At 35.5% G+C, this 15,131-nt stretch overlaps 1 protein-coding gene across 4 annotated transcripts in view; it reads left to right on the top strand.

The window, feature by feature from the left end:
* DCLK2 (doublecortin like kinase 2) overlaps positions 1-15,131 on the top strand; it is an 86,288-nt gene that overhangs the window by 57,277 nt on the left and 13,880 nt on the right. For all 4 annotated transcript variants that reach the window (XR_014317376.1, XM_082758984.1, XM_082758983.1 and 1 more), the window contains 5 exons: positions 1,060-1,132; positions 2,373-2,481; positions 6,290-6,347; positions 10,132-10,251; positions 11,936-12,082. Coding sequence is in view for 3 of the 4 variants with exons in the window: in XM_082758984.1 (XP_082615110.1) it covers positions 1,060-1,132; positions 2,373-2,481; positions 6,290-6,347; positions 10,132-10,251; positions 11,936-12,082 (507 nt within the window). In the remaining variant the exon portion in view is untranslated. The remainder of the gene's footprint in view (positions 1-1,059; positions 1,133-2,372; positions 2,482-6,289; positions 6,348-10,131; positions 10,252-11,935; positions 12,083-15,131) is intronic.

Raw genomic sequence — 15,131 nt, 5'->3', positions numbered from 1 at the left:
CAGAACAGCAAGAAATGCTACATAGAGAAGTACATTTATAGTGTAAAATATATTTAATAAAATTTATTAAATTACTAAACTACACTTAACTGTAATGGGAGAGCTTATAAAAACAGTGGTGCATAGAATAGATCCAGTATGTTTTAGTGTTCATTGCATTGATTCATATGCCTCCACACCTTTTAAAAATAAAAAGTGATTGTTGTGTATATCCCTGGGCAGTATGACAGGACAACTTTGAGTAGAATTGCGAAGATTCAGATCAAGCACCAATTAAGTTCTTAGTGCAGCAAAAGCAATTTTCTTCAGACTTCATCCTTCAAAATCAGTTAGATACTTGTTTTTTTTACACAGACACCTAACATGAAGTTCTTGTAGATCCTTGAGTCTTTAAATCCATAATAACCTAAAGTACAAACTGCTAAATTGTCAGGCAAATCTGACTATCATACATGTTCTAGGACACCAATACCAAAATTCTGTACTTTAAATGGCCAGGCAAGCATTCTACACCAACTTCCTAGTGTGCTTCAGTGCTAATCTGAAGAGGGCATGGACATGACACTGCCATCTGTGATGTAGATGTGGTAGAATACAGCACAAGACTGCGTGGTTGTGGCACTGGCCACTCAGTGGTTGTCTGGAGATGGCTGTTTCTGGGTTTGAATCTATGGCTTATATGAAAATGTATTTTAACCAGCATGCAGTGTATTGTAATGATCTTGTTCCACAGAATGAGGAGGGATGTGTTTGTGCAGTGGGAGGAAATTTTCTTTGCTGTTTATAGGCTTGCTGAAATGTGTTCAACTATTTACGTGAACAGGAATATCAAGGTTGCATCTCAAGTTGGTGAAAGTGTCACTGATATATTATAATGAAGATGAACTGTGAGAAAGCAAGAGTAAAAATAAGATGGAAGTGGAAAAGTAAACGGACTCTGTATAGGTGTTTTTAGGGTTTTTGTAAATTTGTGAATTTGCTGTTGTTTTCTCTAAATTTCTCCATCTCCTTGCAATTACTTTACCATGAGAAATAACAAGATCTTACATACTTCCATAGATCCCTCCACATGGTGGATCTTCTTCCAATGTGAATGGTATATCTGAATCACTCCGTTGCCAGAGTCCTGAAGGTAAGACACCAACGATTACTTCCCTTGCAAATTTTTTTTCTCTAAGTAACAGTTGGTTCAGCAATGTCAGGTGGCTTCCAGTGTCTTCAAATCACTTTTTGTTCTGAGATACCTGATACCCTATTAACAGTCAATCAGAAAAATTGTTAATTGCATATACTACATCAAGGCTGTAGAGCTAGAAAATAAATTTTATTCTTTTTTGTCAAATAGTAGCATATTACCGGATCCCCCTTTTCAGAATTTGAATGATTTTGAATGTGACTTGTAGGGCATCACCAGAAGTGTGTTGCGGCTGGTTTGAGAGTGAGGTTCTCTTCATAACTGCATGTGGTGCTTCAGGTAGAATCACTAGGCCCATCAGCTGACCTTATCTAAACTTAACCTTTAGTTCCTTAGCTCTTTAAATCAATGTTACTTCTTTAAAATTTTATTGTAAAGTCTTTTTTAATTTAAAAATACTAAAATAAGCAGCTATCAAACTTGCATTTTGGATGTTTCAGCAACAACTAAGTGAAACTGAAGAAGTTCAACAGATAAAACAAAACATTTGGTGCTTTCTAAAAATGATCAAAGACTTGGTGTCTCTGAATAACTATTTAATTCCCCTTGTTGTTGATTTTTTTTTTTTTTTTGGCATCATCTTTCATGGAATAAACAATGTAGGAATCACATTTCCTATTTGTTGGTGGAGGTCTTATTGCCACATTAAAAGAAACAAACAAAAGTGTAGAAGATGATTTCATCATGGCAATGGTAGAGCCTGGTTTATTCTAAAAAAAAAAAAAAAAGGAAAAAAATAATTGGACTAGATTATGCTCTTTATTAAATAAAGAAAAAGGTGTTTTTACTTGCCATTTTGTTTTTTATGTGCTTTGTAGATGAATCTTATTTGCATTTTTGCTTTCAATATGCAAAAATATCAAAAAGATACTTCAAAAAAAGTATTTTGTGTTCAGAAAATATTCTGTGTTCATTACTTTTAAAGTACATCCACACACAAAGTAATATTTAATTTATGTGTTCAAAGGTCAGATAACTCTGATTAGCCTTATCTTGTTCATTGTTATGTTCTTAGGTCTTATAAAATAAAAACAAGAGAATAAGCTGTGAGGAAAACAGCTTACTTTTCACTTCTCTTTTGTGTTTATGAATTCTTATTCTGTATCTGCCTATAGAGGATACATTACATCCTGCTGACACCTCTCTTCCTTCATTACTGACCTTGCTTTTTTTGCAGGTGTGAATGGAAACAAGTGCTCAGTGTCATCCACCATTCTAGAGAAGTACAAAGTTGGAAAGGTGATCGGTGATGGCAATTTTGCTGTTGTGAAGGAGTGCATAGAACGGTGAGTAAGGAAAATGTTCAGTAATGCTGTTTATTTTACTGGATAAAGCTATGTGTTACCATAATTGCATGGAAAATGTGATGAGGTAAATACAAAGAGCAGTTGCAAAGATATGCCTATGCTCCAGGAGAGCTAGATACAGCACAACACACAGAGCTCTCTGTGTATTATTCCAGCAAAGGAATATGAGAGCAGCAGTGGAACGTGGCTTTTTAATCCCCCAAATTAAGGAGGTATTACCTTCTAATGGAAGCTCTTAAGGAAAACCCTACAGATCTTCAAGAAACTCCCTCACACCACAGGTAAGGAAGGCTGTCGTGGCTGGCAGGAAATTTTATGTGGAATCTAAGCAGCACCTCAGAGCACCAGAGCACCTCAGCTCTGCCTCAGCAGTTCTGCTGCTGTTAGATCCTACTGCCTGCTGCCTAAATCATTTTTCACAGCTTTAGCTAATACTGTGAGCAAAGTATTTTTAAAGGCATACAGTCGGTGGCAGTTAGCCTGTGCTATTGACTCCCTTTTGCTTGCTTGTTCAGTGAGGTAGTGCAGTGAGGAGGAGCCACAGACTGAAATCAGTCTTTCAGTATTCCAGACTGAAATATTCTTGTGCATGAGTTCTCTTGGGGTAGGCAGGATACCTTTACAGACCTGTGCTGTGTTACTGCTCTTCCCCTGCAAGCTTTGTGTCACACTTTGCTGCTGGTGTAAACATAGCAGATGATGTGACTGTCACTTTCTCAGTTTATGTTTTAGAACCACCTTCTGCTATCTTCATCACTCCGAGAGTTATGTCAGCTTCTTAAATATTATGAGGAATCTCCAACTTGACTACAACTACCAGGCAAATTCAGCAAATGTCTGTAAAAAACATAGAACTTACAGGAACAGTTTCTATTATTTGATCTCTGTCTGATGGTTTTCTTTAAAAGAACCATAATTATGAATGGAAACAACTCATTCCAGTCTAGCAGATCATAGCTTCATATACGGACACTCTTTCCGAGTCATCCAAATGAGCCAAAAGGGTTAGGCAGTAAGGCTGAACATGCTGAACATAGGTGTATGGGTCTTACAATCCCTAACATTATGCATCCATTACTGTTTTTCCTCAAGAGAAAAGTTTCTTGATATTGTATTTGATTTATTTCTCTCCATTACTGAGGATAATATTGGCAGATGATATGCAACACAAATCTAATACTTTCTTCTGGTTTATAGCAACAAATGACGATCATTATTTTTAATACTTTTTAAAGAAGGTGATATACTAGCATCCAAGGTTTATATACTAAAGAATAAGGACTGAGGTAGCAGCTTCTAGAGATACTAGCTGATTACAGTACTGATAAAGAAAAAAAAGTGACTAACAGTGATCTGAGTATGCTACAGGTACTGTTCCAAACAAGTTCCTACTGCACGTGCAGGTTTAAGGTAATGTTTCTCATCAGTGTTAACATCTAGATTCCATGGTCTTAATGTTTCTTTTTTTGGAACAGTTTCTACCAAGAAACTGTGGTTCCTGACAAGTGGTACCACATCAAAGTAGAATCATTTCCCTAGTGCATTAAGAACTGCAGGTCTGTTGCAAAAATTGTGAGAAGGCAGTATAGCCAGCTGTGTTGAAAATGGATTTCTGTCCATTTTGTCTTGCAAGATGCTACACATAAGAGGCTTGAGAGAAACTAAGTGAATGATACTTCACAGCGTCTTCCCACACACCGTAAGGCTGGCCACAAATCCTTTGTTATCCACAGAGTGAACAACATTCATAAAAGATACCAGGTTAAATGCATAAGATAACATAAGCTAATATTTTTAGGAATAAGTGCTATGCATTTTGGAAATCGCGTAAGTTCCACTGAAAATGGGACATGGGCTGCTAAGTCACTTGGGTTTCTAAATGTCATCTATGCTTTTCGGAATGAGAAGACTGAACTAGAAACACAACCTTTCAATTATTTAAAAACATAAAAAGTAAAATTTAAACTTAAAGACCTAGTTGTGTATATGATCACACCTTTATATTTAGCAAAGCATTATTACGTGTAAATTAATTTTATATAAAACAAATATACTGCAATTGTTCCTAACAATAATGAGAGGAAATGCCAACTATAGTTTATCATTTTTAATTCTTTTTAATCACTATATTTAATTTCTCATAGTGCTGTGCTTGGAAGCCTCAGGACCTCATTATATCAGCTGTTCTACAGAAAGAATTAAATGGTCTCTTTTGCAAAGGGTGCCTATATGTCTATATATGAAGACATGAGTCAACAGATGGATACTGACAGCTAGATAGGAGAATGCCAGAAACCTGTCAGACAATACTGGTCAATATGATAGGCAGTGATATCAGCACACAAATTGTGTCGCTGATATCCTTTTTTTTCTTAGGTGTTATCATAAAGGACATTTGCAGAAGGGATTTGAAATCAGTTAATGAATTGGCTTTGTGAATGTTAACTCCTCTTTCTACACAGTGTAAATGCTGAAGGTTTCCTAAGTGGGTTTTGCTGATCAGTTGTTTGTAGACTTTCAGATAATGCACTTAATTTAGTGTAACATAAATTGTGGTTTTGAATTATACACTGTATTCATAGTAGATTTTACATCAGGTCTATAAGAGGATAGCATTTCACAGATACCACTTAGATAGCACTTCTATCTGAATACTGGATCAGGTTGTAACTATGACAACCTAGCAGATACAGCTGCACTGTGAGAGCAGAAATTCTGTACTGCATCTTTTCAATAATGGATAATTAACTCTGTTCCTTTTTTGTAAAGTAGTCATTTTGATTAGCTGCATCTGCGAAAAAGTAGAGTGAGAATTAAACTTTAAGCTTTAAAATGTACCTGATTTTTCCTTTTGTTATTGCCTCCATTATTTATTTATTTATTTATTTGCCATACAGGTTAGTGCTGTTCTGAGGGACACTGGAGTCTCTTGGTACTAACACAAAACAATATTGTAGCAATAGGACATTTTCATTTAATTTTAACTCATCCTTAATATAAGCAGCAATATCATCTTTGTTTTTTTTTGTTTGTTTGTTTGTTGTTTTTTAAAAAAAAGTCATTCGCTTCTGCTTCTTTCTCATTTTTCCCCTTCTGATGAAATGTAGAACATTTCTATTGCTTAAAGGGGCAAAAAGCAAAATAGAGCTCCTTCTTTCTGGGAGAGTATTTACTGAGAATAGTCATCCTTTTTACTTTGTATATAACCACCACCTCAAATGTCCTGTCACTTTAGATACTTGCTATAGAGTTCCATAGAATGATGAATAAAAATAGAGAACAAATTAAATACAAAAGGACAAAATTAGCACCCAATAAATCCAGCAGGATTTTAGACTAGTCTGTAATAAACATAAGGCCTTAGCTCTACTGAATCCTATTGAATTTTTCCAGTAGGGTATCAGTTTTTCTTCTGCTCACTTACACATAAACATGCATGATTTTATCTTTAAAGCCTAGCAGTTGAACAAAGCTAAGTGGAAGGCTTAAGACATATTTTGCATGTTGCATTAAAGAAGTGAGAGAGAGTTGTGCTAGGTCACAGAAGAATGAATTGCAGCTGGAGCCTGGGATTAATACACAAAGTGAGCCAGGTTGTGGTAGTCAGGGAAACAGCAGGCACAAATGTTGCTGAGAAATGAAAAACAAAATCAAGTCCACTCTGTGAATTTTCTGTCAGCAATCTCCATGGGTCAAGGCATTAAGATCTATATTCTTATATATAAGAGATAATGCCACGTAATGTTGACTGGTTTCTGATTAACTGTTCTCATATTTTTCTTGCTAGATCTACAGGAAAGGAGTTTGCGCTGAAGATCATCGACAAGGCTAAATGCTGTGGAAAGGTACCGTACAACAATTTACATGCATAAGAATAATAGCAGAAACAGCACGAGCAGCTGCTCATTAGTCATAAATGGTGGGTGTGTTTGGGTTTTCTGACTGTCTGTTTAATAGGGTGATGATATTCCATCCAAGAAGCAAAGCAGTGAGTGTTAGTCTGCTGGATTATAGAATATAAAAAAAAAAAAAAAAAGCAAAAAGCAAACCACCAAATTGTCCTCATAGTTATTAAACTAACAAAGAAAATACCAGTATTTGTCCAAAGTGAAATCAGAAGATAAATTGATGAAGTATAGCCTGATGATTTTGATCTGTAAAACATGAGAGGAAATTTGCTGCTATATCTGTATTTATATAATTCCCTTCCCTCTCTGCCTCTTACTTTTATCTTTTTACAGCTAAACATACTCCTTTTATATACAGTATATATATTTGGAAAGAATTTTTCTCAACCATTTCTTTCTGTTTATTAGTTTCACATCCTTTAGAACAAAGAACTCTTAACAAGAGAACTCACTATGTATTAATGTATCTTTAATACATTAAAAAAAGACAAAAGTTGTCTCTGCAACAGAAGAGCATGTTACATAATGGAAGTAGGTATCCTAGAGTTTCACATACCTCCTCACAAGCACAGGGATTTTTAAAACAAGGAAAAAATCAACAACAGGTAAAACACAATCAAGTATGTAGACTATGTGTTGGAACAAATAACAAAAACATAAAATACTTCTGTTTTAACTGCTTTGCCTGTGAACGATATACCTTAAAGTGCTCAAGAGCACTTTGTTTTTTACTCAAATGGATAGTTTAGCGTTAGCCAAAATAAAACTTGGGGCACAGTATTAATTAACAATCAAGTTCTGGATTAAAGACCCTGAGAGCAGGACATGAATTCCATTCTCCCGAGGTTTCTAAAAAGACAGTCTTTTTGATGCAAATACTTTATTTTGTAGGTAAATGACCACACTGAAATGATTCTGGAGTTAACTTTGCAACCAAGTCAGGCTTTTAATTCAATGGTACCCTTTTTGTCAATTACATAGAGTAACCGTTTACAGTACAATTCAGAGACACAGATGCTAGAAGTGACCTTTTAGAATGATGTTTTAAGTCTGTGTGATGTTCTTTGTATGATAAGGAGCTGCACGTTGCTGTATACTGACTGTATACTAGCATTACTTGCTGTGATGACTTGCTCTGGACCTCTGCTCAGAGGTGCTCTAACAAAAATGGTCTAAAATCTGTGCAGATTTTAAGCTGTGTATTAGGTAGTAGGGGATGAATGTTCCTACCCCCCCCCCCCCCCCATCACTTTTTCTCATATTCTCTAAGTTTATTTAAGGGAGAATTTAGAAAGGAATCTTAAAAATGTATAACCACAAGAAAAACAGTGCTAGAATTGCCTTTCTGAGGTTTACATGTTGGCGTTTCTTTGGCTGTTGGAAGGACAAGCTACTGTGGTTTACTGCAAAAGAAAACTTCTGGATGATTTTTACTGCTTGCAGTTTCAGATGTTTCTATTACTTGTCTGAGTCAGCCTCTTAAATATCATAAATTGGAATGGTCCAGAGATAGACAAGCCTTTCTATGCAGTAGATTTTAGACTTTTTTTTCTAGTAAGCATTCTTGCCACTTTAAAACAAACAAAAAGGAACAAAAGAAGAATAACCTATGGATGTATATACCTGTCTGTTTTGAAAGGACCTGTATCTGTATAGCTGCTTATGGGTGTGTGTGTGTGTGTAAACAGAGGACTGTGGTTAGGATGCTGATAGCTGTTAGGGCAGCGCCAGAACTGTCGAGAAAGAATTTCAACAAATAAAATAATTAAATTTTGCTACAGCTTCGTCTTTCCTCACCCTCTCTCACATGCCAAGATAAGCCCTATCTTAAAAACAACAGTCTGAACCAAATATGCATGCCTTGTAAGTTGCTCACTGCTCTCTAGCAATTTATGTTGGATGTCCTAAAATTTGAATCCAGTTGACTACAAGCAGACTAAATGTTAATTATACATTAATTTATCTGTAAATAAAGCATATGAATGTATACTAAAATGTATACTGTACTATCCAGGAGAATGTTATAAAAAGCTTTAGTATTATTTTTATAAATTACAAAATTTGACAAAACCATTGGTGTGGTTGAAAATAAGTAACTATACACTAGTGAGCATGTGTAAGACAGGCATCAAAAGAGTAGCTCAGCAACATGTTGGAGTCTTTTTTAAATGAACATTATTAGTAGTGATTTTAAATAAAGATCACTTGTGCTTTGGTTTTTATTTAAAACAATTAACAATTGAGTCAAGTTAAGTGAAGAAGGCGTAGGTGAAGCATAGTGTCTAAGTCAGAGTTAATGGATATAATAAATTGAGTATGTTACCTGTTCCTTAGGTAGGAAAATCTATAATAAGATTCTAGGTTTTGTTTGGACTATTAACACTAGTTTTGAATTTACAGGCTTTCATCTGTAAGGCTTAGTATGCTGTGGCTGTTCACTTTTGTCTGATGATGAAATTCAGCATTGTGTTTAACAAAATTGCTTCATGTTTGTTTGTGTTTTGTTTTGTGTTTTTCTCCAGAGCACGTTTGCTTGGAGCAGACATATGTTTGTTCAGAATGACAATTGATGCTCTTTCAAATTGAATTTCAAAGGTGTGACTGTTGAACCCATATATGCCGCACCATACTCACCAAATGAGATGCACACATGGCATGTGGTTTCTGAGTTACATAGCCACATAAAGCTTTGGCAAGACCACTATAAATAACCCTGGAAATAGAAGTTAAAGTAGCATAAGATCTTTAATCACTGCTTATGCACAGTGGATCACATCTACTTCTCGTGCTCTGCTCACAAATGCATGAATTGCATGGTACTAATCAGTGCATTAAACATGAATAAGTTCAAACTTGATGAGATGATTTGATATCTGCCAAAGAAAAGGAAATTTCTGTTTTAAGCAGGCATTGTTACTTAAAGGGAACCCTAAATGCAGTATCTGTATTTCAATGTTTATAACAAAAAATGCAAATCATTCTTCCATTGAAAGGAGCATGTAGTTTTCTTCAATCTCCAGTGTTAACCAAGTGCTAAGATGCATTGGAGAACAAAACATTCTGAAAGTAGTTCTTGAAACTCATTAGTTTCTCAAAAGTATAAGGAAGGGGAAATTAAACTCAATCGGTGTGCTGGTAAGCTGTTGGAGCCACACTGACTTAACTGAGCAGGTACCTATTTTGCAGATTGTAAATCTGAACATACATATAAAATGAACTGAAATCTATAACCAAATCAGTTATCATATTTTTCACATATATAATCCATGTCCTTTTTATAGTGCCAGTCCTTGAAATTAAATCCTAGGTAATCTGTCCTTGAGTAACCTACGCTAAATGACAGGTGAGAGCTGGAGTGGATCAAGAACATGTTAACTATTGCTGGGGGTGGCAGGCTACAATGATCCGGGTTCATTGAGGTTCTGAGCCTCTTAATACCCACATAAGGACTACAACCTGCACTTCCCAAATTGCTGTCATGTTCCGGGGTCTTTTTTTGGTGATAATCCATGGGTTATGTGTTTGAAATATGGTATTTTAAATTAACTGATGATGTACAGTTGGGCTAAAATACAAATTAAAATCCAGCAGCAGAGAGTTATCTCTTTACTACATAAATGAAATATCAAAATGAGTGCTCACTGAAGAGCTGATCAAAGGAAAAGGAAATTGGGCATTTTGTGTCTATTCATATAAACCTCTCTACTCTTTTACTGACCAGGAACACCTGATTGAAAATGAAGTCTCTATTCTGCGTCAAGTGAAGCATCCAAATATCATTATGCTGATAGAAGAAATGGACACCCCAACAGAACTCTATCTGGTAATGGAGTTGGTCAAGGTAAGACTAAGGGTTTAAAAAAATGAAAACAATTCACTGTGCTAGTCAAGGATGTAATGTCTAGGAGAAACATATCTAGAAGATATAATCAGATAAGATTTTAGTGGCAACCTCCATTTTTAATCATGCAAATATTCTTGTCAGTTACATTCACGGGATTTACGTCTCTTCAGTTTTAATTAGACTATTTGCACGCAACTTTGAGGTAATTTTGCAAAGTATATGCACAACTTAGAGAGAAGCGGGTAGTGTTTTTTATAGCATGTTTAGAATATGCAGCAGCTAACTGTGGTGCGTGTATCCCAACGGAACATTTGCATTTATTTCACTAGTATCTTTTTTTAATCATTTGCTTTAAAGGAACAAATTCTCTTTAATTAGTTTTTCTTAGTCAACTGTAGATACAATAAATAATCTAAACTTGAATGTGTATGTTCCATTAAAATTAAACCTTAAAAAATCTCACCTCTTTTGCTGGTATCAAACATTCACTCACCTTATGTCCAGTTGGCCAAAAACTTGATGGTGCTATTGTACTTGTACAGAGAAAAAAAAAAACCTCAAACTCCATTCTGCTGTCACTTTGTGAATCAAATATGTACGTTGCATCGAATTTTATTTCTGCACTCTCTCTTATCTGTGCTGTATGCATACAGAGCAGCACTGCCCATAGGGTTGATCAGCAGGTGAGGTACAAATTAGTGCAACTCATCACTTTTTATTTCTGTCTGAAACATTGTTAGATTCAGGAGTTCCCACTAGAATGGCTGCCAGCTTGGGAAACTCTGAAGAAAGTCTGTAATTGTTGATTTCATAATTTTTGTAACATCTTATTTCTCTCCCTTTCTAGATGTTATTTTTATGTAATTGAGGCATCTCTGTTTTTAAAGAAAGTTTTTTATTTTTAATATTTTAATAGTTTACCATCTTGGTGCATAGTTCCTGAATTTCTGCTGCTTTTCCACGTGTACTGAAATGCTTGGAATGCCACCCACAGTTGTTCAGATAAATCACTCCTACAGATGTATCCAGGGTAACCATCACAGAGACACCCACGTAAAATTCATGGCAATGACTGGAAATGCTGCATCAGTAACTCATTTACGTGTTGTTGTATATTCCAAGAGAAATAGGGTATCCTAGTCAGAGACTCCATAACTGGCCTACTCTGAAATCACCTAGAAGTTCTGCAGTTCAAAGGCATCTTGTTTAGATATATTTATTTGACATTTTCACAATATATCCAATATTTTCAATTTGTAGTTCATTATAATTGCTACATTTTTGTTTTATGTTAGGTGGTGTTGTTTTTTTTTTTTAAACTATTGGATTTACATTACTTTAGGCTTTATGCAAAATCAGAGCTGTTTTTTGCTATATGAAAGTAATATTACACTGGTAAGTTGAAAATGGAAAGTGTAGGCATGTATGTAATATAAACAAGTAATCAGAAATAGAAAGATCAATAGAATGAAAGCAAGACCAAAAAAGGGCTGTGCTTTGTGGATGACCCAAGTCACAGTATAGTATTTTGGTGACAAAATCATCATTTCTTTTTTAAACTATTTAACAGGCCTCCAAGCGTGTCTTTTGTACAGGAAGATTTTATATGGTGTTTTACAAGGTATCTTCAACATCTTAATTATTTTTCCTGAAGTGATCTGTTATCTTTCCATGGCTTTAGGGAGGAGACCTATTTGATGCTATCACTTCTTCTACAAAATACACAGAGCGAGATGGGAGCGCAATGGTCTACAATCTAGCCAGTGCACTCAAATACCTTCATGGTCTCAACATTGTGCACAGAGACATCAAGCCAGAAAATCTCCTGGTATGTCCCATTTATTTTCTAATATTATCTCTTTGTTCTCATTAATGCAAATGCTTGTACATAAATGTCAAAGAGCTGAGTAGAGAACGTGAGGAATATTAATTTAGAATAAGTATGTATAAAATAAATCTTCTGCCATAAGATAGTAATCACCATAACCCAAATGAGCTGTGCTCAAACATGTCCTTAGACCTATCTTTATTTACATTTCGATTGGCTGCCATTTGGATAAGTGGGAATATTGTCTCACAGAACAATGAATTTTAAAGCTGTGTTGATGAATTATTTATTACATTTAGCAAGTGGGAGAGAAGGTGGGCTGAGTGCCATTTCTCTGAGTGATCATATGGTTTTCTTAAGCAAATTTTTTTCTTCTTCTTTCCCTGTCATAGTAGGAACATCTTTCTGATGACTTACCAGTATTCTAGCCCTGAACCAACTCTGTACAAACATTTATTTTGTGATAGGTCACTGACTACATTTTATTCTCAGCAGAGAAATAAGATGAATCTGTTGACAAGAATTACCATGAAATCTGCTTTGGGAACTGCTTAGGATACAGTGCACGGAATGGGAACAGGGTGCTGCCTTGCTTATATAGAGGTGATGATCAGGTATTACATATTGGGTATGAGATAGCACATGTGGTGCACTGAACAACCAACCCTGCTTGAGTCACTGTCAGCAGAAATGCTAGTAGTGTTCATCAACACTTGATAGGCATTTCTTAAAGCCTTCTGTGGTGTTTGTCGATCACATTTAGCAAGGAGTCATGGATTATCCCAGAGCAAATTTTGAACTATTAGAAGAATGCGGTGATAAGCTGAAAATATTTTCTAATTAATAGTCAATTCTTTCCCAACCAATTCCACTGGCAGTCTTTAGCAACTGAAATCAGCCCTCAAATAAATTATATTGTTTAGCAAAAGAAAGAGGGGGAGGCTTCTGGAAAATGTAGACACAGCAGCATAGCACATAAAGAAAATGAAGGTGGAAGTTTCACCTATTTTCAGCACCTTTTCAAAAACAGCCAGTCCAAAGAAATTTTAAGCTGTCATTAGTATTTGAATACGTTACAAATAGGCACAATGTTCTTTATGTCTAGGAAGCCTAAAGAGATTCTTGACAGATGCAAGACTTACTCACAGTGATTACAATGTCAGCATGTTAAGATAGCATACTGGTATTGAATGTAAATGCAAATATTTCCCATCAATTGCCACCTGTACTTGGAAGTAGCTAGGTCTTTTGCACAGGGTCACCCAGCTGTCTGATTTCTGTTCTCTTTACCAGTCATGCATTCAAAAATGCAAACTATAAGAGTAATAGCGGATATGAAGTTGCTGTATCAAGGATAAAAACATTTCCATTAATGATATGAATTATACAGAGGAACGAAGGAAGGTATTGCTGCCTTAGTGTTACTCAGTTGTTTGAAGAAACCAAAGAAATTCAGCCATTCTAGAGATGCTGGAGTTCTGTGTTCCAGAACCTAGATCCCATTGAAATCATAACAACATAAACATTTACTTTAAGGACAAAACCAGTATTAATTTATATGCAATTTGTCCTTATAATTTCCTTTGCTTTTGATCTGTCTTTTTTTTCTTGTTATTACTGTCATATAATGCTTTTCTTTTTATTAGAAACTACCTTCTTTCCCATGCAAAATAACTCAGAACAAGATGTGCTAGATTCTTTACGGGGCTTTTGAGTAAGATGCACTTGTATCTGCACAGAACCGTGGATACTTCGTAGTCAGCTTCCTCTTTACTGAACTCTTGTAATATAACTGCAACTGTGAGACTAAGATTAGGTAAAACATTCCTATGATTTAAAAAATCTTTCACTGACTAGATATTCCAATCTGATTGTGACCTACAGATTGGCAGCTACAATAAATTGCAAGTATGTAATTATATTTTTTGTATTATATTTGAAATTTATCTGCATTCTGGGATTGGTCCCTCGCATATTAATTGCTTGAGGCTTATGGTCTGATTTAATAGCTGGCAGACATCTCCAATGAACAGCTGCTCCAGCTGCACCGTGGCTAAAAGTTGCCATGCCATTTTTCTCTTATTTCTTTAGAGCAAGGAACCAGAAACATCACCCCAACCCATAATTTAACAGTCAGCATAGCCATGGTCTCAAAAAGGGAATAATTTGTTGCTGTGTCATGGAACAAGCTGAGGGGAAGTACCATTTCTACTGTGCTGATCTGACAATATTGCACCTTACTCAGAGCAAGCTGTGCAGTCACATTTGGTTATTTTAAGGGCTTTTACATGTGTCTCTAGCCTCAGACTGTATTTCCCAGGATATCTTTTTGGAAGTTATTTATTGGTAGTTGACTGACTTTGCTACTTCCATAGAAATGTTATGTTTGAGAACTGTTACCTTTTCCTTTCTTCTGGTTTTGGTGAACAAGTATTTGTTCACATCCATTTGGTGCATTGTATCGTGGAAAGTAGGCAGAAGAAAAGAGTAGCACTACCAGATAACAAATAACAGTGAATTGTCTAGGATGTTATCAGAATTAGCCATACAGATATTTTGCAGCAAGTTTGTTCTTCAGTCCTCAAGGTAGAATTTAAAAAGTAACAATGGAGACGATAGGATATATTGAAAATTTTCTGGAATTTGACAATGACAATTACACAAACTGTCCACAGCTAAAAGTTTCATATTACTGTTCAGACTTTCTGTAGATAAATCGCTTTTCTTCAGTTGTTATTTGGGGCAGAGCAGATGAGTGTTTGTGGATGTGAGTGTGATTATTTATTATAGTGTTGGCACTCCACTTTTAATTCAGTTGGTTTCATTTCAGACTTTGTCCAGACAGCTTGCAGTTCTCCTTTGAGCATAGTTTGTCTATGAATGGGCGTAAATATATATTGGATTCAGGAAGCAACCAAACCACAAGGACTGAGCCATTGCCAGTTGTGAAATCTTAGGACCAGAAAAGATTGGTCAAGTGACAGCTTGATTCTAAATATTTTTTTTCTTATAAATGCTGCTTTTCAAACAGCTACCTTTGTAGAAGGTT

Source organism: Aythya marila (genome assembly GCF_965140915.1).
Source record: "Aythya marila genome assembly, chromosome: 4".
Classification (NCBI taxonomy): domain Eukaryota; kingdom Metazoa; phylum Chordata; class Aves; order Anseriformes; family Anatidae; genus Aythya; species Aythya marila.
The sequence above is the reverse complement of the archived record's forward strand: the minus strand, read 5'-3'. Positions and strand labels throughout refer to the sequence as shown.